This window comes from Mchenga conophoros, linkage group LG7 (genome assembly GCF_057382185.1).
Source record: "Mchenga conophoros isolate Kocher_MC1m ecotype Shallow Benthic linkage group LG7, M_conophoros_male_GT1.1, whole genome shotgun sequence".
In the NCBI taxonomy this organism is placed as follows: domain Eukaryota; kingdom Metazoa; phylum Chordata; class Actinopteri; order Cichliformes; family Cichlidae; genus Mchenga; species Mchenga conophoros.
The window spans coordinates 49,179,836-49,199,042 of NC_140532.1; the positions used below are offsets into that span (position 1 = coordinate 49,179,836).

Sequence of the window (19,207 nt, forward strand, 5' to 3'; positions counted from 1 at the left end):
ATTACTGTTAACGTGTCTCACACACTTGCACTAAAAACACTGTGAAAAGACACATAAAAAGGTAATGATAAAGTTACCTCCCAGTTTTGGTGGTCCTCTGATGTCTTTTGTACATCAACTATTTTGTAAAAAAGAAAACAAAGAAAAATAATGATTTTAGTATATTAATTTTGTCTTAAGCCACCCACCATGAACGCTGCTAGCTTCCTTGTAATTCCTTTGAGTAGACTTCAATAATACTTCTCCAGGCTTCCTGGAGGACATTCAAAGCTCTTCTTTTGATGTTGGCTGCCTCTTGTTCATTCCCTGTAAATATGAACTGCTTCAGTAATGTTGAGGTGCAGACTCTGTCTATCCAAGGTGTGCACACTGGTGAAGTGTTTGGGATCGTGCTGAAAAATGTAGTTGCCAGTTGCCAATCGGGTGCTTTCCAGGTGTTTCACAATGTAATGGTGCTTTTTTGCATTCATAAAATCCACCATATCCCAAACACCACTAGCTAAAATGCAGTCCCAAACCGTGACACAGTCTCTACCGGGTTTTACAGTTGGTTGTAAACACTCACTGTTGTACCTCTCTCTAGATTAGACTGAGAGTGAGTGAAAAAGCAGCCAAAGTCCAAAGAAAAATTCAAAAAGATCTTCAGAAACCCAGGAGAACTATTACTCAAGAACACTTTAAAAATTACAAGGTCTGGTTCCTGGGAAGCAAACAGATAGAAAAACCTCAGCACAGTCTGTAAAATTGCTGAACTGTTTGTCTAAAGTAGTTTAAAGGGTCAAATATCCACACAACAGCTAATCTGTGGTGGTGCACTGGTTTAAGCAAATGGCTTCTATTTTTAAGGCATATGAAGTGCATGGTTGGCGGCAGTGACAGTAAAGGGAGAAATGCAAGACAAATCTCTCTGTTTCCAAATTGCTATTTTCATAATGCAGTTTTTTAAACTGTAGTTTTGCCTCTGTGCACCACCAGTGTGGATTTGAAATCAAACAATCGATTTGTGGATGACAGAGTTGGCAGAGTAAAAGAAAAAAAAAACCAGTCTTGGCTTCCCTTTTGTGATTTGCGATGGATGAAAAATGTGGCTAAATTGGGAGATATCCAAGGGTTCCTTTTGAAACTCGGCGTACATGTTTTGTTTGCACCTGGGCGGAAACAAATGTAGGTGACCTAATTAGAGCGGTGACATGCAAGCGGTTCTTTCTTTTTAAATAATTTCATGATGCAGACTAAATCCATCTGCACTTATGGCTAGTAGGGAAAAAAAGGTTTGACCATAACTAGAAGTGCATGAATCCACAGAGCTCTGTGTGCTACTGTTGCTCAGGTTTGAAAAGGTCTGTCACTGGAGTCATTTTAGCTCATCCAGGTTGTCATCTATTTGTACTGATCAAATTAGCAGAAACACAGTGACAGATATTAGCTAACAGTGAGAATGCATCATCAGCTATGCAGGATCTGTGTTAGTGTGTGTGTGTTAATGATCTCCCCTGATTCGAATTGATTTCTTGAACTTGGTAGATGCAGTGGGAAGTGCAACAATCAGACTGCCCTCCAGTGGTGATAGGCAGTACTGCATGTCTACAATGTTTGATTAAGAACATTTAGAAAAAACACGACAACCACTAAAACCACCTTTCCAATCTTGTGTTGCTCCACCTTATCATACCTAAAAGATATCAGAAGCAATTTATATGAAGTGGATGGGGGAACACTGTCCTGCATTTGCAAAGTTTAGCCGGGTTATCTAAGCAAGGAACCAGTTTCCAATTATGTCACATCACCTGCCAGTAGTTCTCATGTTTTAGCTTTTTGGTTTATAACATATAGTAAGATAAATTGTTTCTTTCGGCACAGAGTTCAGAGTACCTTTCATATCCAGATAATCCCCTTTTGGCTAAGATTACATTGTTCCAGCTTGTAATTCCAGACAGGATATGTTCATTTGTGATTACTTGTCTAATGTCCTTTTGGGTTTCCCTAAATGACCCCGGCCTCTACAACCATCTGCAAAGAGAATTAAATACAAAATACCTGAAATGACATCTACCTCCACACAGGAATATCCATTAGAGTACTACAACTGCAGCAAATCTGTGAAACAAGTCCTTGGTGCTTTTTTGGTTTTTGTTTTTTTCCTGCCCTGCCTTCTCAAATTTGCGGACCTGTTATGTTGATAGATGGCGCTTTTATTTATATCTGGCGAGGCTTCTCATGAGAAACGCTCCCCCTCTCAGCTGCAGGGCTGCTGACTTGAATTGTGCCTTATTGGCCACACAGCACACAGGGAAAACAGATGGGTAATAAGGTCAGAGCAGACGTACCTCACACCAGCACAGACAGATTGCAGACGCACCAGCTGTGCTGACTCAGGACAACATTAGACCCAAGGGAACCGGATTAAGATCTCTTTTTTTTGTACAATCGGGAAGCTGTTGCTTTCTCTGTTATTTTTTTTCTCAAGTAGAGGTTAATGCAAATGAAAATGAAAGAAATGACCATATTTTTTCAATCTGTTTTTTATTCTCGTATGCAGTCCCACATTAACGCATTATTTTCTGCAAAGGTGGAAGAATTCAGATCACGCACATCTGTCAGCTATTTTCTGCTTTTTTACTTTTGAATTCTGAGAGTCATGAAGTCTGCTTCCCCTTGAGTTATTCATCCATCTCCAATCTGACCTATAGTGACTTGTCTCTGTTATGTCTTGCAGTCTAATATCTATCCTGTCTACATCAATCTAATACCTACCTGTCCAAATTTTGGACTTGTTTCAGGGCACTGTGGCCAGTTTGCTTGAAGAAGCAGACTGACTCAGCCTAGTAAACATGCAACAAACAATACCTGGACCTACCATACCTGGGCTGTGGTGTGCTTTGTCCATAAACCTTGCCAACACTTTTAAAAGGAACCATCACACTTTCATTCCCAGCTGTTTGTTTGTTTTTAATTCTTGGACTTTTTAATGAAGCAGCTTTGGTGATGCTGCTCAATCAACCAACTGTCTGTGTTCACAGCCAAGGCTGTGCGCCTGTGATGACCAAATTAGGGATATCTACTCTCACTGACATCATACGGACCAAACATTTAAAAATTGAAAAATAAAGAGGTTCGGGCATGTTGAGCTCAATTGTTTGAAACTGTGGGCGGGTTTAATATGACCATCCGCTAGCGCACCAGTAAATGTGAGAGCAATCAGTAATTTTGTGTTTCTTTTGAGTTACTTGTGTTTTAGCTTGCAATAGAAATGACTGCAGGAAATAGCACACATTTTAGTATTCTAGCTCCCCCATTGGCATTTATTGTTTACTTCACATCATCTTTATCCCAGAGATTATTCTGTCCTAAGAAAAACTGGTTCATCACGCAGACACAGATGCACCATCCTCTATAGTGGCACTGTTTTTCTCACTATTTATTACAAATGGCCAGAGATCAGCGTGCTTACAGTTAGTATTGTGAGAATCTAGCTGAAAACACAGTTTAAGTCACTAACTTGTCTGGACTCTTGTCTTGTTGTAATGACCGAACCAGTTTGATGCCATTGATATTTGGGCCTTACACAGAAAAATTTTTTCTGTGTGATAAACAGTTAAAGAAGATTTTTATAAAAATATTTTTAGGTGCATCATTTTCAGCAGAAACCCTCACTGGAACTACTTTTTGTTTCTTATTGTACTTTTTTAATGCCCCATAATTCTTCACAGGATTTGTTTGTTTTAGAGAAAGTTGACTGACTACACTTGAAACTGTGTTTTCAGCTAGATTCTGTTACAAATGTGTAGCTTTATTCAGAGCTTTGGAGTTCTTCTTGTAACGGGCGGTGGAAATTGTTTCTCAATTCTGTTTAAAAAATGAAGTTTGTTATCCTAATCTAATAATCTAATCTGATTAAACACATCGGTCTCAGTGCAGTTTAGCAGAGCTGTCAGTCAGTTACCTTGGAATAGGTTACATAACTCACAATCACAATCATGCATGTATGTATTTGTATCCATTTATTTATTTGTACTTGATTTATATTGCATTGGCATATGTAGATATTTACTGCTACCAAAGAGGTTTGGTTTTTGGTGGCATTCGCGTGCATGCGTAACACTCTGCCTGTAAACAGCTCCAAAGGTTTTGGATGAATTGTGATAAAACGTAAACCTGTAGGGATTTAAAGCTATTAAAATTCGACTTGCATCCACAAACGTTCAATGTCAGTTAAATTATTTATTGATTAAAAATTTACCCAAAAAAGCCTTATAACTTAAAGTTTGGTGGGTATTGTCAACATATAGAAAGTACTGTTTAAAGATTTAAAATATCATCTCACATTTGACCTCTGACCTTTTCTTCAACGTCAATAAATTGATCTGAAGCTCAAAGTGATAATATTCCCATATAGAGCTTTTTACAGGGAATATATGGGGATTCTAAATACCACTTTACTCTGGACCTCTGATTTTCTCTTAAAGATCAAACTTTCAGAAAATGTCTTTTTATCTTTAAAACTATTTTTAAAATTCTATCGCAAATGGTATATGTCAATTCTACACATCACATTATATTTTGCATCTACATTTAACATTTGTACTGATCTCCAAACTTTTTAAAGTGCATTTAAAGACAACAAAGATAAACCAGTTTGTTTTCACTTAATTAATACATCATATGTGCATTTCAAAATCTGAATCTGTACATTTGATCTTTTGTTTTTTATTCCTACATTACTTCAACTTGAAAATGTTATTTAGACAACATATTCCTTATTTAAACACTCTTTATTTTACAGTTTTACTGATTACAGTATGTTTCAGAGGTCAATAAATTATTACACATTTTCGAACAACAGGCACCTTAACTCCTTAACTGTGGCTTATTCACGTAGATTTTTAAAAAAAATCTTACTGTTTTCCCTGTAGTAGTTTTGATTCAGAATAAGCACTGCAATAATTACAACATCTGTCACAGCTGGAAAAGAAACTCAAATCTACGCATATCTTTAAATTAACCAACATATAAACATCACAACCGTATAAGTCTGGTGAATAAAAATCTGTGTTCAGTGCATAATGTGCATGGCATCGGAGAAAAACATTCACCACCCCGTTGGAGTCTGGAGCTTTCTGCTTCAGTCCTCGGTGTCAGAGCTGTCTGCTGGGTCGGTGTTGTGAGTCAGCATGTAGTTGTCCATGTCAATGGAGGGGCAGTTGTGAAGGGAGTAACGCAGGCGCTCGGCAAGGATGGCCTGGCTCGTGTAAGGGGGCAGGCGAAGAAGGAAGAAACAGGTCTGAGCGGTTGGAAGTCCGTTGATGGGCTAAATATGAGCAGCAGAGAGAAAAAAAAAAAAGCAAACCTTAATAATCTTACTCTTGGTATTTGTTCATGTAACCAGCTTCGTCACCTGGTTGTGATCTCCTTACCCTGTCCACCTTGATGATCTGGAACTTCTGCGGGATATCAGTCAGGTTGGAGGGCAGCCTGGACCTGCCAGAGACGAAGCGTAGGAAAAGCACCCGCTCCTCATTCGTGAACTCCTCCAAGCTCTGCCAGAGCCAGCAAATGAGCTGGTGGCTCTCGGTGATATCGCGGTAACGCACCAGCTTCTTTAGCATCTCGACGGAGACTTCTGGCAGGCCGCAGACCAGCTGCTCGAGCTGCTGTGCCGTCAGCAGGGAGACGAGGGGCAACGGGATGATGGTAGACATGCCCTCTCTCACTGCTGCCACCTGGACATAACAGAACAAGCTCAGCTTTGATACTTCTGAGGGACGAGAACAACAAGAACAACAAACAGGGTGAGCAGCGAGCACTAATGGAAGCTGGCGGGCAGACCGGGGCACAAAGAATGAAGCAGAATTAAACTAAAATGAAACAAGCAAACACAAATAAACTGAACTGAAACAAAAATGTACTAAATAAATGAAATACAAAACTCTACTCAAAAGTTTTTGTAACATGAAACATTTACTCTTAACTATAGGCATAAAATAAGCGACCTGATCAGTATGATTGCAGGCTGCATGCTCAGATACATTTTTTTCATGTTAACACTTGACTACATTTTTGCCAGTCACAGCCAAATCATCCCACAACACTTCAAACCTGGGAATCCATCTCATGCAGTCTGTATTCCAGAGCTCTCTCCACATATTCAGTCCGGTTGCCAAAGGTCAGAGAGATGTTTTGACCTCCGGGAACTACAGGTACCAGCCTTCCATCTGCACTGTGGGCCATGAATGAATCCAGTGGGATCATCTTCAGAGGGAGATAACACAGAGGAATAATAATGGGAATAAGGTGAAGGGTTGAGAAATAAAGGACTTGGAAAAAAAACACAAAGCTCAGGAGGAAGGCGTAAAGGAAACATTAATATTAATTCATTCTGCAATAACCCAGTTCACACAATATCTTACCACATGGAAATTGTCCTCAGTGATTTCACTGTTTTCGAGGTGAAGGATGCCTTGGAGGTTGCGGTAGGTGAGCAGGTCCACCTCCTCCAAGTCAGCTCCCCCGAGTGGCATCGAGCAAAGCTGCTTCCACACCCAAGGAGCCAGATGAAGGTCCAGAGGTTTCTTAGTGCGCATGGCCACTGCCATCAAGATACCCAAGAAGCGAAACTGGACCATGTGATCATCCGAGTGCGCCGCTGGATTAAGCAGGAACCTGTGAAGATACTCAGTTAGTACAAGAGGCTGTGTGTTCTGTTACACTTCTAAAACACTCAGAAATGTTTTTATTTTTTTATTTTAAATGTGCACCTGTCAGTGTTACTGCCCACATCTGCAAAGCTATTGGGAGTATGAATCAGAAGATCCACCACACCAGACTCCAGCTCCTGGTGTAAACACATTACCATTTATCAGTTAAAGTAAAGAACGTTCCAGCCTGCATTATTAGCAATCGCTGATGTTAATGTGCGGCTTTCATCCCCACCTGGCACATCTCGGTGATGGTATCATCAAACACTCCGCCAGCATCGTCAGCTCCCTCTCCTACCAGCTTGACCTTCCAGGCTCGTGACGGCAGCCGCAGCTCCAGAGGATTCAGGCTCACCACTTGTTTTGCGATCTGCACGAAGATGGGTTTGCTCGAACGCCCTCTGCAGAGGAGTAAGAGTGAGGGAATATGACGTTTTAATGGGCACACAGAACAAGTAACAGGTCAAAACAACAAAGGTGCCAAACAAAAGCCCTGAAATTCCATTATTAATCCTGGCCGGCCAATTGGAAACACAGCAAGCTGTTCTGGCCAAGTCCTGTTTTTCCACCAGCTGGCTCCTGAAGACATTCACATGCTGCCAACACGCTGAATGTCATGGTCATTCTTACCTTGTGGAAAGCCGTTTTACAGTGATCTGAGGCCCATATGTTTTGCCCTGGGTCATTGTTCTGCCAATCGAGCGCACAAGAGGCAGAGTGTTGACCTTGGGTGATAGAAGGCCTCTGAGCTCCCCTCGTATAATGGCTGTTGTTCCTGAATTATAGCGCGAAGTGGACACCTGCATATAAGGATGGAAGGGACAATAAAAAGGAACAGATGCACAATTATTGCCAGGAAGTATTTATTACTCTTTTAACACATTAAAAAAGAGCAAAAAAGGGGATTACAGGTACCGGATTTTTGGTGTCCAGGTTGAGCAGCCTCCAGGATTTGTACATGAGATCAGAAAAGTGGTAGAGTACCCTGAGGCGCATGCTGAGAACATCAGGGCTACAGTCTTTCAGAGTGGTGTACTGGGGAGGGACTGACTGTGGAAAGCCTAACTGGAAATTTCCAGAGCCACCTGGAGATAAAAGTAAAACATGCAGTACCAGGTGTGTTTCCATTCATCCATCATAGTGTGTGCAATGTAACGCCGTATGTGTCTGTACCTGAGTTCTTCATCGAGGTAGAGGGGGTGGTCCACGCCGAACTGTGGCAGCGGCCAGCAGAGATCTGCCTGATGTTTTTACCCTGGAGGGCTGCGACAAGCGTGGGCTCTTTCACTGAGTTGGTGTGCCCAAGGCCAAGCTGGAACACACGCATTAAAACACAACATGGCAAGATGTTAAAATCTGCAATGTTAGCACAGCCTGTCATTTTCAGAGCACGCCGATTACCTGTCCATTGCTGTTGCAGCCCCAGGCATAGACGTCTCCAGTGGAGGACATGGCGAGCACATGGTCAGAGCCCACAGCAATGTCTTCTAGAAACAGTCCTTCCAGGGACGGCACCACCTGGGGGCAGGATTTGTTCTTCAGCATGGAGTCCGGCAGGCCAATCGCACGCTCTGAAAAAAGTAATGCAATTTTTTTTTGTAAGTTTTAGTTTCCTTGGTAGCAGGAAGTTTAAATTTTTTTTGATGTACGCTCAATCATTCAGGTAAGGAAGCATTTTCAGTCTCCCACTGAAAACATCCAGATGCACAGAATCAACTTTTGGGGATTTAGGGAAGCTTGCAAAGAATATTTCAACCAATAATGCAAACACTGTTGGGTTTACATAACATGTTTGAATTTGACAGTAAAATGTACCTTGACCAAATGTGTAGACATGTCCATCACAGGCCAAGGCCACAGAGAACTGAGTTCCACAACAGACCTTCTTAATTCTCTTATTGCAAAGTTGCTCAACTTTCTACAAACAGGAAAAAAAATAACACAAACATAAACTTTTTGTCCTTCCAGGATTCCTAAAAGTGAATCTTTGGTAGCGCTGACCTACCTGAGGGTAGTATTTTGCTGTGGAAGAACCAGTTCCCAATTTACCATGATCTCCATCTCCAAATGCCCACACAACCATGCCATCAAGAGACACCACCAAAGTGTGACTGAGACCACATGACACCTGAGAAACGTAACCAAAGTTTGATTTTTTTCAGTATAAAAATTGACATTTAAAGTCTTTTACATTCAAAGCCAATGCTGTCCATGATTTACCTGTCCAACATGATATCCCTCTAGTGCAGCCACCCTTTCAGGTAGCATTTTGTTAGATGTCGACCTTTGACCCAGACGGCCAGATTCACCACTACCGAAGGTGAACAACTTCCCATCTGCTGTAACCACAGCAGAATGCTTGAAGCCACAAGCGAGCTAACAAAGCAAAGCTGTGTTTAATTCATCTATGACAACAAATATTTGTGTTTAAATTCACTCAGTCAGTGAACTTTGAAAATATTCATTTTTTTAAAGCTACAAAGTAAGAAGCACTGCAATCAAACAGTGGCTGCATTTAATAAAATACAATAAACTCATGATTAGCTTTATTGAAAAAAACATTAAAATATCACATGACAAGTTTGGTGCAAAGACTTCCTCGATACCTGAACGACCTCTTCTCCTTGCAACGCCTCTATCTGTTTGGGTCTCCTCTGTCTTTCACTGCTGCCATGACCCAGTTTTCCAAAATCTCCGTCTCCCCAGCTGAATACCTCCCCAGTCTCAGTCAGGGCCATCGAGTGTCCGTCTGACCCACAAGATGTCGCCAGCTGTGTCACCACGTACCCTGCCCACAGACAAGTGTAAATTAGACTGATACAAATTAGAGGAAATTAACAGTTAAGCCTAATTACAAGCGAATACATCCAACTGCAGTACTACAAGGAAACTAGTTTTCCTTCCAATCTCTTGAGGACAAAAAACCCCGAACAAAAAACCAAAACACTGAGAGATTCAAAAGCAGACCAGCGCCGACTGGTTCTTACCCCCTTTGGGAATACTTTACCTTGAAAAACAGAGATAATAGTTGGAACATAGAGATCATCAGAATTCCCTTGGCCCAGTCTGCCATATTGTCCTTCTCCTACAGCCAGTACAGTCCCATTGGACTGGAGCAGAAAGGTACAGTTCTGACCACACACAACCTGAAAGACAGTTGAATCGCCCAAAAAAGTGAAGTAGCATTATAAAAGAGCAGCAATCAGGAACAAAGACTGCACCCTGAGTGAAACAGTACCTGCTGTGTCTGTAACAGAGAGGGTGCCAGTGTAGGCATCATAAGATTGGTTCCCATTCCAGCCAGCTGCCCGAAACGTCCATTGCCCCACAGATACACCTCAGTCTTTCCCCCATGTTGCCAATCCTTAGAGACACAGGAGGGCACACAGCACTTTCAGTCAATCGAACAGCCTAATGTTTGTCTTTTTCGTTTCCTTCACACCTGAATTGTTTTTAAGAATGGCACAACTATTACCTCCGGTCTACTGGTGGCCCACGACATCAGCTGCTCATCCATCCTGAAACTCCACTTGCTATTGTCCTAAAGGACAAAGGAGAGCATAAAGTTGCAAGAAGTCAATACAAGAGAGACTATAATATAATAGAGACAAAGCAACAGCATCAAACAGAATGTCCCTGCTCACCAGTGCCTTGGCAATTTTATTGTCCTGCACATCCTGAAATGCTGAAACAATGAAGGCTTCAGGGAAGGCAGTGCCACTGGCTATAGCCTCAGCGCTGCGCACTGTGGTGGCGTAAGTGACTAGCCAGGTCCACTCTGGAGGGCAGGAGTGAGCATCGGGGTAAGTGTGGTGTGGCGGGTGTGGGTAACAGCACAGGTGTTTCTCCAAGTACAACCCAACTGTCAAGGAGGCCAGGCTCTGCAAGAAGGCACTGTGGACGAGCTGGTCGCCAGCTCCCACATGGGTCTGCAGAGAAGACATTCGAAGTCATGTCTCAGTTGCAGAACATGAAACAGCTCCAATATAGCTTCAACATGCAGTTTAAATAAATTACCCGCTCATAGTTGTACTGCTGCTGCAGCAGCAGGGGCAGCCTCTCCAGGAAGACAGCCAAACAAGGTGCCCGATTTAGACCCGAAACGTTTTGGCTTCTGAGGACCATACGACAGGAAGCTAGCACGTGATTTTGGTTGATCCAGTCAGGGGTGCAGCAGATCAACAAAACATCCTGGGAAATGACAGAACAGATATTTTTACCCAAGCAGTACTGAGGGAATTAAAATGATTATAGATGTTAACGTTATTATAAATATAGAAATAAATGAGATATACTAGCCACACATTAGGGCTTTGAGGGATTCATATTACCTTTGACCTTCCAAAACAGGCAGCAACCCCCATGTTTGGTATCCACGTAGTGCTGACAGCTGAACCCAAACCGGTAACAGTTTGTAGCACCGAACCATCCTGTAACAAGCAGAAAGAAACACATGGATTACAAATTTTGCAGTGAATCACGGCAAGCAGTTCCTTCGTTACCACACAAAGCAGATGGACTTAATAATTAGGGATGTTGGCACTAATTTAAGGGGCAAACAGAAATAATCTTTTTTTCTGACCTGTAAGGACCAGATGTTGAGTAGACCCCCTATCCCGCCAGACACTAGAGCTAATCCACTGGAACAAAATGAAAGGGACTTCACAGCCATAATGTGGCCATGAAGTACAAATGCACACTTTGCACTATCCTGCTGTAAAGAGAAGAAGAAAGATGATTTCATAAGATAAAATTGATTACACAAACAGGTGACTTTATGAAAGCAACGAAATAAAATTAACAGCACCAAAGAGCTTTAGCAGCAGATCCAAACTCACCTTGGTCTCAGTGTCTCTCTCCTGGCTGTTCAACATGCTGGGTAACGATACAACAGTGCCCCCCTGTGGTAGTGTCCAGACATACACAGAGCCATTCTGACAACCTCTGTCGAACCACACAGAAGGAAGACAGAAATCAATGATCAGCATGAAACCTACCTGAATTTTTCTTCTTCTTCTTCTCTAAAATGTTACAAAACTGTATTAAACATACGCGGCCAGCATTAGTCTGGGATCAGGTGCTCTTCCAGGGAGTGGACACCATTCGGCAATGTTAACAGTACTGGTGTGGAAGAGATTGTGGAGGGTCACCCAGGAGCTCCCAGAGCGTCCCAGTACCTTTACTACCTCTGACCTCCCCAAACAGAGCAGCAAGTGTCCTGTGGGGTCCCACTTTAAGGAGCACACGCTGTCCTATATCGTAAAGAGCAGGGCAGATGAGCAGTCAGTAAGCATCTCATGTTAGGAAAGTGAAATCATGTGGCACAGCAAAAGAGAAAAAACATGACAGATTATTTTATATTTTTTTAAAAGAGAACCCCCCCCCCCCCCTAAAACTGCCACAATATCGAGACCAAATTTTCTGCAGTGCTCACTAATACATCGCAGTTAGAGTGAGTGTGGATGGCAAACCTGGAAGAGAGACAGCACTACAGGCTGCTCGTTCTCATAAGTTTCTGTTGTGGACAACAGGATCTTCCCACTGGGATAGCCCGCTGCAAACGCTTTGTCCTCACTGTGCCAGGCTACACACTGGGGAGCTAGAAGACATATGAGGTTATTGCACGTCTCTGCATGATGAGAGTTTACTAAGAATATTTGATAGATATCACTCTTAAGTCTGTAAGTCTTCATAATTTATATTTGTGAATTTAGAGCAAGCAGGCAGTTAGCATAGCATTAAAGCAGGAACAGTTTAGCTGTGTCTCAGATTCAACACCTGTTAATATATTGATTCAATTTTGGTCACCAGCTTTGTTTTTAAGCAGCAACAGTTGCGTGTAAGACTCTCCTTACCCTCGTTCCTGTGGCAGGCAGTGAGTTCAGTGCTCCTCACAAGCAGGTCTGTTTCCTGCATTGTGACCTGCAGCCAGCACAGTGAGCCATCCAGCCGTCCCACCAACAGGCTCTCAGCGGGTCTATTCTTACAGGCTGCAGACTGGTCAAGCACCCACAAACTGAAGGCCTGAGCCCAGCAAAGAGCAGTGACCCGAGAACCCTGGTTCTCCACGTGACAGAGCGATCCTAAAAAGCAGCAGAAACACAGTCACATGGGCTAAAGTCTGTGTTTTTGTTTGACAGGTCACAGAATAATGTACCTTGATATTGTCAGTCGTGTCATATTCATCTGCAGAAAGTGAGAATTTTCTCTACATTTTCTCTATTAATTTAATTCTTAATTTTTTTTATTTTTTATTATTATGATATAGTTATTTTATCCTTTTAATTTTAATATAAAATGCAGAGTACTGAAAGAAAGAGTTCTTCATTAATCTGACATTATTACAGAACATAAATATAAATTTTACGTTTTTATTATTAGCTGCAAGTAACTGTAAAATCTGAAAAACAAAAGACTTGTAGGAACTACCTCTAATGTTCATGATGTTGATGTGTTTGTTCTCGGGGGCAGCCAAAAAGTTCCCCCCTGTACTCCAGTACACAGGAGACATGAGATGACATCTGCCAGCCCTCTCACTGCTTGATCGGTCTGTCTTACTGCAAGTATCAACGGGAAAAAGGACACGTTACAGCAACACCAGTCCATTCAGTATAATTAAAACTTTATGAGCAAGTATATTAGACTTTGAAATGTAAATTAAGGCTTTGTTAGATTTGGTAGTTAAAATGAGTAATCTGTGTATAAAATGCAAAACTACAAAAAAGTATAACCTGGTAATACAGGAGAAGGTGGTCTGTAGCTCCACGGTGTTGTGGCTAATGCTCCATAGCTGTACCACTTTGTCCTGAGAACATGTAGCCAACAAACTCTGCTCACTGCTCCAGGAACAGCTGGCCACCTAAACAGAAGAGAAACAGTGTAAATGTACTTTTAATTTACATCCACTCATCCATCTATCTTCTTAACTGCTTATCTAATTCAGGGCCACAAGAGGATCGACTCTATCCCTGCTATCACAGGGCGAGAGGCAGGTTCATCACAGGGTTAACACACAGAGACAGAATTACTAATCAACCACTGAGCATGTCTTTGATGTGGGTACCTGGAAGTGAACCCACACAGGCAGAGGGAGAACATGCAAACTCATTTTACTATATACTTCACATTTACCTGGGAAATGCAAGATCCCAAGCAGTGTAAGGTATTATAAAGTCATAGTTACAGCTGTGAGTGTAATCATTTATATTCTAAGTGGTGGTTTTTTTTTTTTAGCAACAGGCCTATGGTAATAGAGAAGATTAAAACTCAATCTTTCCAGCAAAACAAACCACAAAACACATCTTACACAACACACAAAAAACAACAACAACAAAAAAAGGATGCACATATGACTCACCTTGTTATAATGTCCTTCCAGTCTCTTAAGGGGGCATTTCCGCAGGTCACCAGCCAAGTCGCTGTATGTTTGAGGTCGATGAGAACTGTCCCTTCCTGTGGCAGCCAAAGCCTGCACCAGCTGTTGTGCTGCCCACTGGCGGTGTTTACTGGTTAGCCGAGCAGAGAGGACACATGCTGCCAATGCATTTGCCAGCTCCAGAGGGCCAACTTTGGCACTGAGGTGTGGCAAAGAGGAGGGAGTCAAAGAGGAAGAGCCCCCCTGGTTTCCTGCATCTGAGCCAGAGGAGAGCTATTTTAGTAACAGTGCATTAAATCATTACACGCAGTGCATCCAGTACAACAAACAGGCTCTCTCTCACCATTAGTCTCGTGTTCAGCTTTGTCTGGGGTGTAACAGTGATGGCTCTTTTCAGTGAGCAGGGACACCAGACTTTGTGTGACCAGGAACGTTGGCGGCGTCTGGTCATGATAGTCCCTCTGCTGCTGGGCTCCCGGGTTTGCAGCTGTTAAGCTGGCATTCAGGCATGCTCTTTGCTGTGGGTCACTGATGGCTCCAATATTAACCCCTGTAGCTGCTGCCATCAGGTCCTAACAGAAATAACGTTAAACATACGTTCACGTTTTTAGAATTACTTGAAGTTCAGGCAAACCATATTAATAAACAAATATTGTTTTGATGTTTGTGTTCAGTCAAACAAGAGTAAAGTGTTGTAGTTATGAAATAAAAAAATAGGATTAAGTTTATTAGCATTTGTATTTGTTTTCCGTTTTTTGGTGACTCATGCAAAATACTGGGACACTAATTTTTTACTTTTCTCGTATAACTTGAGTTATCTTTATCTATAGACAACACTCAGCTAGATCATCAATAAAGATTTAAAGAGGACATCCTTTACTGGATGTCCATGGAGGCTATAATTACTTAAACCTTCTACACACCAAAATTGCACATAAGACTCAACTGAACCTGATTTTAAACAAGATCACATGACTTTATCAAGCTTTTAGAACTCAGAAACCTGAATTATCTATAATCAGCAGACTGACAGGAGAAAACTAACCTGAGTGCATATCTCCACCAGCTCTCTGTAAGCAGTAGGACTGTGGGACACCACGCTGCCAATGGCTGAGGTAAGAAAAGTGAGGCAGGTGGAGTTGCTGCCATCTGTCGCCAGCCCTCTCATACTGGACCGACCGTCCACCCAGGTGTGAGCCCTGCCACCTGCCGCTAAAGTCATCAAACGCACCAGAATACGGATGTCTGCCAGACCCAAGGACTCAAGTCCATTAGACTGGCTACTCACTGATGCACTGAAGATGACAATAGGAAAGGACTCTTGAAACTACTCAGCAAAAGAATAAATTTAAAAAAAGAATACAGAAAATGTTGTTGATTTTATAATCATACTAACCTTGAGGCAGTCTGGGACAGCGCTCTCATCACGATGCTGTAAGCAAGCAGAATCTGGGCTGTGGATGTGACTCTCCTTAATGCTTTCAGTCTATCATGAGAGTCCCTCAGTGATACTGCCTGCTGTCCGAGGCTCAAAGAGGTCTTCTGCTCGACAAGGGCATTCCCTATTGGGAAGAAATACGTAAAAACATTTTAATTAAAAGGAAAAACATGATTTTGAATGGAACGGTAAAACCTAAGAACACTTATGTAGTGTGGGTGTGCAAGATATTCACAATCCTAGATCCAAACAGACAGCTGGAAGTACTGTTTGTGTTTCAGATGTCGCGCTATGATAAGTGAGCGATGAATCACCACCCAGCAGTGAATAAAACTAGGTTTTGATCCTGGGGTCTTGCTGCCAACATGCACAGAAGGAATGTGGGCGTGTGTTACAAGTCGAAAAACTTAGCAAACCATTCACCAAAATATAAAAAACAGTGGACAGTAAGCTTCTGAGTCTTTATGGCTTGATTCTTTGTGAATGCCTGGCAGTTTATGTACAAGTCTGCAGACACATTTTTGTTTTTTATCATTTTGTTTTTCAGTTCTGTACCTGTTAAAAGACATCATTTTATGCATCAAGGTTCTGTAATTCTGTTTTAACTTAAAAAACTACAGCACTTGGTTCTTTGTATAACAAAACAAAATGAAATAATACCTTTGGGAACAGGTGCTCTTGAAGGACAAGCTGAACTGTAAACTAGCGCTCCAAGTGGATCTGGCTCTGTAAAGGCAATGGGGTCTGGTACCAACTTCTTCTCAGTCAAACCGAGTGGTCTGAGCAGGAGCCCAAAATCTTCCAGTCCTGTCAGTTTCTCTGTGTCATACTCATCTTGGTGGCTCATCTCCCAGTCATCTACACAAGCAGAAGGACCATTCATATTGTATATTCATTATAAAGTCAAAGATAATTGTTCTGTTGTACCTCACGCTAGATAAAAAATACCTTCCATACCATCAGATGTGCTGTCCATCTGGCCAATTAGATCTGATGTCAGGCCTTTAACCCTAAAGCAAAAAGTAGGACACAACAATGATGAAAAGTGAGAAAAAGAGTAAATCCAAAATACATGTGGAGCATGTTCCATGAGTCTACCATTTCCCATCTGTACATTATCTCCTGTACCTTTCATATTTGGAGTTTGGATTGCTTGGATTTGCAGCCAGGTACTTTTCCCTGCAGGTGCTGCAGAGGAGGTAGAAGGGGAAGTTGGAGCCACATTCCCCTTTGAACCAAACATCCACGTAGGCCCCAGTGCTGTCATAGCCCTTACGTGCAGCACTCTGCCCACAGCCTGGGTGTCGTCGCTTTATGTGATTGTTAAACTGCAAGGTGAGGGTGTTGCACAGCTCACATTTAACCATCTGACTGTGTTCCTCTCCAGCCTAAAAGGGGCATAGTAAAATGCATGTAAGGACAGTAAGAGAAGAGCCTAAAAAGTTATGCATGTGGACTTGGACTGTCAAAAAGCATTAAAGTCAAATCTTTGTTTAACTGGACTAACTGCATATCAATTCAGTCACTTATATTTATTAAAGTCTTTAAAGAGACTGAGATAGATTAAAATGATATTTTTTCATGCACATTAAGTGCTTATGTGTCACCTCCACTATCTGCAGTGTGTCTCTCTCCAAGCTGAAGAATGAAGGGGTGAGGAGGTCCTCGTAACTTTCTTCATGGTATGGATCATCCATGTAGCCAAGCTCTGACTCTTCCTCAGCAGAGTAAGGGTGAAACTCTACCTGCTCCGGCCAATCACTGACAGCTGTGTGCTGTTGATACAACTGGGGCAGGGGGCTGGGTGATGGCAAGTCTGAAAATAAAAGGTTTTGTTAGAATTGAAAATACAATATATTAAAAGGAACTGTTGTCCGCAGCTGATCTTTGAACATAGTTTAAATGTTTTGCATTTCATTTTGATTTTCCTCTGTGTCTGACCTGCCCTTCGGAACGAGGTCCTCTGAGTGGGGCCTGAGCGTTGCCGCCGGGCCGGAGGAGGTCTGTTCCTAGTGAGGTGGACATCCAAGAAGTTCTCCCTTTCAATCCAGTCGAGCCCGGGCAACAGGCTGTAAATGAAATAACTGAGGCTGTCAGTGTACTCATTAAATGTACTGAATGTACTGAGTGTATGTTCATTGGATCCCTCACCTTTCAGTGGTGTGACTGGTGGGGCGCTCGGGGCACTGAACTGTCTCTGGCCCATCTGGGGACGGAGTCTCAGGAGCCCCCTCTGGTCTTGGTGACTCAGCTACTTGCTGCTCCTCAGTCAGAGGGTGCTCTAGCATCCAGCTGGCCAACACCTCAATGGTTTGTGAGTCCAAGTCACCTGCTACATCTGGGGGAACCACAGGGAAGTTGAACTGTCAGTTCAAAAGGAAAAGATGCATCGCAGAGTGCTGCATTGCTAATTCATGTCAGATATCACCATGCGACCACTACTGTTTATAGTCTGAGATCACCAGGCACATCTGACACACGCAAGTGTGACAAGAGAGTGAAATCTGTGATATAAAGGGTGAAGGTCTAAAATTTAGATGAAAAAAAAGGTGGTGCCAAAAATGTGACAATATTCGTATACTTTAAGTTGCTTACATGCTCATAATGTATGTGTACCATATGAGAACAATATATTGTGAATTGGTCCATTTTTATGAAAGCAAATCTTCTGTGAAGATGAGATTTTTATGAAATACTGCAAATTAAAGAAAGTGAACTGTGCAAAAACTTTTCCACAAGTGGTGAAGAGAATCTTAAACCGATGAGTAAATTGTAATGCTAAGGTGGGGAGCCACTGAGGTGTGGATTGTTCACAAAAACCCAGTTGAAAAACTGGAAAGTCTCAGTTGATGTCCACCAATGAACAGCAACACGAAAATCCCAAAACTAGAAAACTGAACTTCTTATCAAAGAAAAAAGAATTTTCTCAATCAAAACGACACTTATCTTATTTTAGATACTACAGGAAGGTTGAAACATGCAGTAAAAGGACAGCTATTAAGAAGATAAAGCACATGAAGCAAAAATGTTGTGGCATCAGACACACTACACAAAGCAGTACCTGCTGCCTCCATGGCCCAGTAGATATGTCTCATAGAGAATCCCATTTCTAGCAACCGACTGGTGACAAACATTTGTGTCCGTTCTGGTGATTGAGGAGATAAGAAAAAGTGCACAAAAGAACAGAAAACAAAAACAAGCCCACAGCTCCATTTCGGGAAGTATATGTGTAATTTAGCAATTGTTTTTATTTGTTTATGCTGCCTCTTACAAGTTTAGATTATGAAAGGCCTCCTCATCTTATGTAAAGAACTCCACTTTCTTGCAGGCTTGTAAAAATAAATGATTAAAGTTGCAAGTCAACTAGCCCTTTAATCCAACTCTATCCCATGATATGAAACACAGAGGAGACCTTTAGTCTAAAGGACCTAGCTCAGAATGCCACCAACATAAATGACAATGAAAAACAAAGGTGCCATTCAAGCATGTGAGTGCATGCATTTGATAGTATTAATATCTGACTAACAGCAGAGCAAAACACATGCTGTTTTGAGCAGCAAGTCTGCTGTGACCAAAGGCTAAACATTTATAACCATGCATAAGACAGACGATTCCAACTCAGTTACTACTGATCTACTGTGTTCCTTTGAATAAACCTCTGAGACACTAAGACATTTTCTTTTACACACTCCATTATTG

At 42.0% G+C, this 19,207-nt stretch overlaps 1 protein-coding gene across 8 annotated transcripts in view; it reads right to left on the reverse strand.

The window, feature by feature from the left end:
• Nucleotides 1-4,753: 4,753 nt before the first annotated feature.
• LOC146570984 (putative E3 ubiquitin-protein ligase HERC1) overlaps nt 4,754-19,207 on the reverse strand; it is a 44,816-nt gene continuing 30,362 nt past the window's right edge. For 4 of the 8 annotated variants that reach the window (XM_085279860.1, XM_085279863.1, XM_085279858.1 and 1 more), the window contains 38 exons: nt 18,570-18,653; nt 17,660-17,846; nt 17,450-17,592; nt 17,116-17,324; nt 16,637-16,896; nt 16,466-16,518; nt 16,169-16,366; nt 15,467-15,632; nt 15,116-15,365; nt 14,414-14,642; nt 14,053-14,327; nt 13,427-13,554; nt 13,125-13,252; nt 12,551-12,778; nt 12,167-12,294; nt 11,748-11,947; nt 11,534-11,639; nt 11,278-11,409; nt 11,027-11,125; nt 10,713-10,886; nt 10,340-10,624; nt 10,171-10,236; nt 9,934-10,059; nt 9,703-9,841; nt 9,302-9,483; nt 8,916-9,071; nt 8,701-8,823; nt 8,511-8,613; nt 8,097-8,266; nt 7,869-8,007; nt 7,611-7,780; nt 7,326-7,495; nt 6,931-7,096; nt 6,756-6,832; nt 6,408-6,660; nt 6,097-6,249; nt 5,415-5,720; nt 4,754-5,308 (listed from right to left, as the gene is read on the reverse strand). In XM_085279860.1, coding sequence (XP_085135986.1) covers nt 5,123-5,308; nt 5,415-5,720; nt 6,097-6,249; nt 6,408-6,660; nt 6,756-6,832; nt 6,931-7,096; nt 7,326-7,495; nt 7,611-7,780; nt 7,869-8,007; nt 8,097-8,266; nt 8,511-8,613; nt 8,701-8,823; nt 8,916-9,071; nt 9,302-9,483; nt 9,703-9,841; nt 9,934-10,059; nt 10,171-10,236; nt 10,340-10,624; nt 10,713-10,886; nt 11,027-11,125; nt 11,278-11,409; nt 11,534-11,639; nt 11,748-11,947; nt 12,167-12,294; nt 12,551-12,778; nt 13,125-13,252; nt 13,427-13,554; nt 14,053-14,327; nt 14,414-14,642; nt 15,116-15,365; nt 15,467-15,632; nt 16,169-16,366; nt 16,466-16,518; nt 16,637-16,896; nt 17,116-17,324; nt 17,450-17,592; nt 17,660-17,846; nt 18,570-18,653 — 6,347 coding nt within the window. In that variant the 3' untranslated portion in view covers nt 4,754-5,122. The remainder of the gene's footprint in view (nt 5,309-5,414; nt 5,721-6,096; nt 6,250-6,407; nt 6,661-6,755; nt 6,833-6,930; nt 7,097-7,325; nt 7,496-7,610; nt 7,781-7,868; nt 8,008-8,096; nt 8,267-8,510; nt 8,614-8,700; nt 8,824-8,915; nt 9,072-9,301; nt 9,484-9,702; nt 9,842-9,933; nt 10,060-10,170; nt 10,237-10,339; nt 10,625-10,712; nt 10,887-11,026; nt 11,126-11,277; nt 11,410-11,533; nt 11,640-11,747; nt 11,948-12,166; nt 12,295-12,550; nt 12,779-13,124; nt 13,253-13,426; nt 13,555-14,052; nt 14,328-14,413; nt 14,643-15,115; nt 15,366-15,466; nt 15,633-16,168; nt 16,367-16,465; nt 16,519-16,636; nt 16,897-17,115; nt 17,325-17,449; nt 17,593-17,659; nt 17,847-18,569; nt 18,654-19,207) is intronic. The other 4 variants (XM_085279864.1, XM_085279865.1, XM_085279862.1 and 1 more) reach the window with 2 other exon arrangements.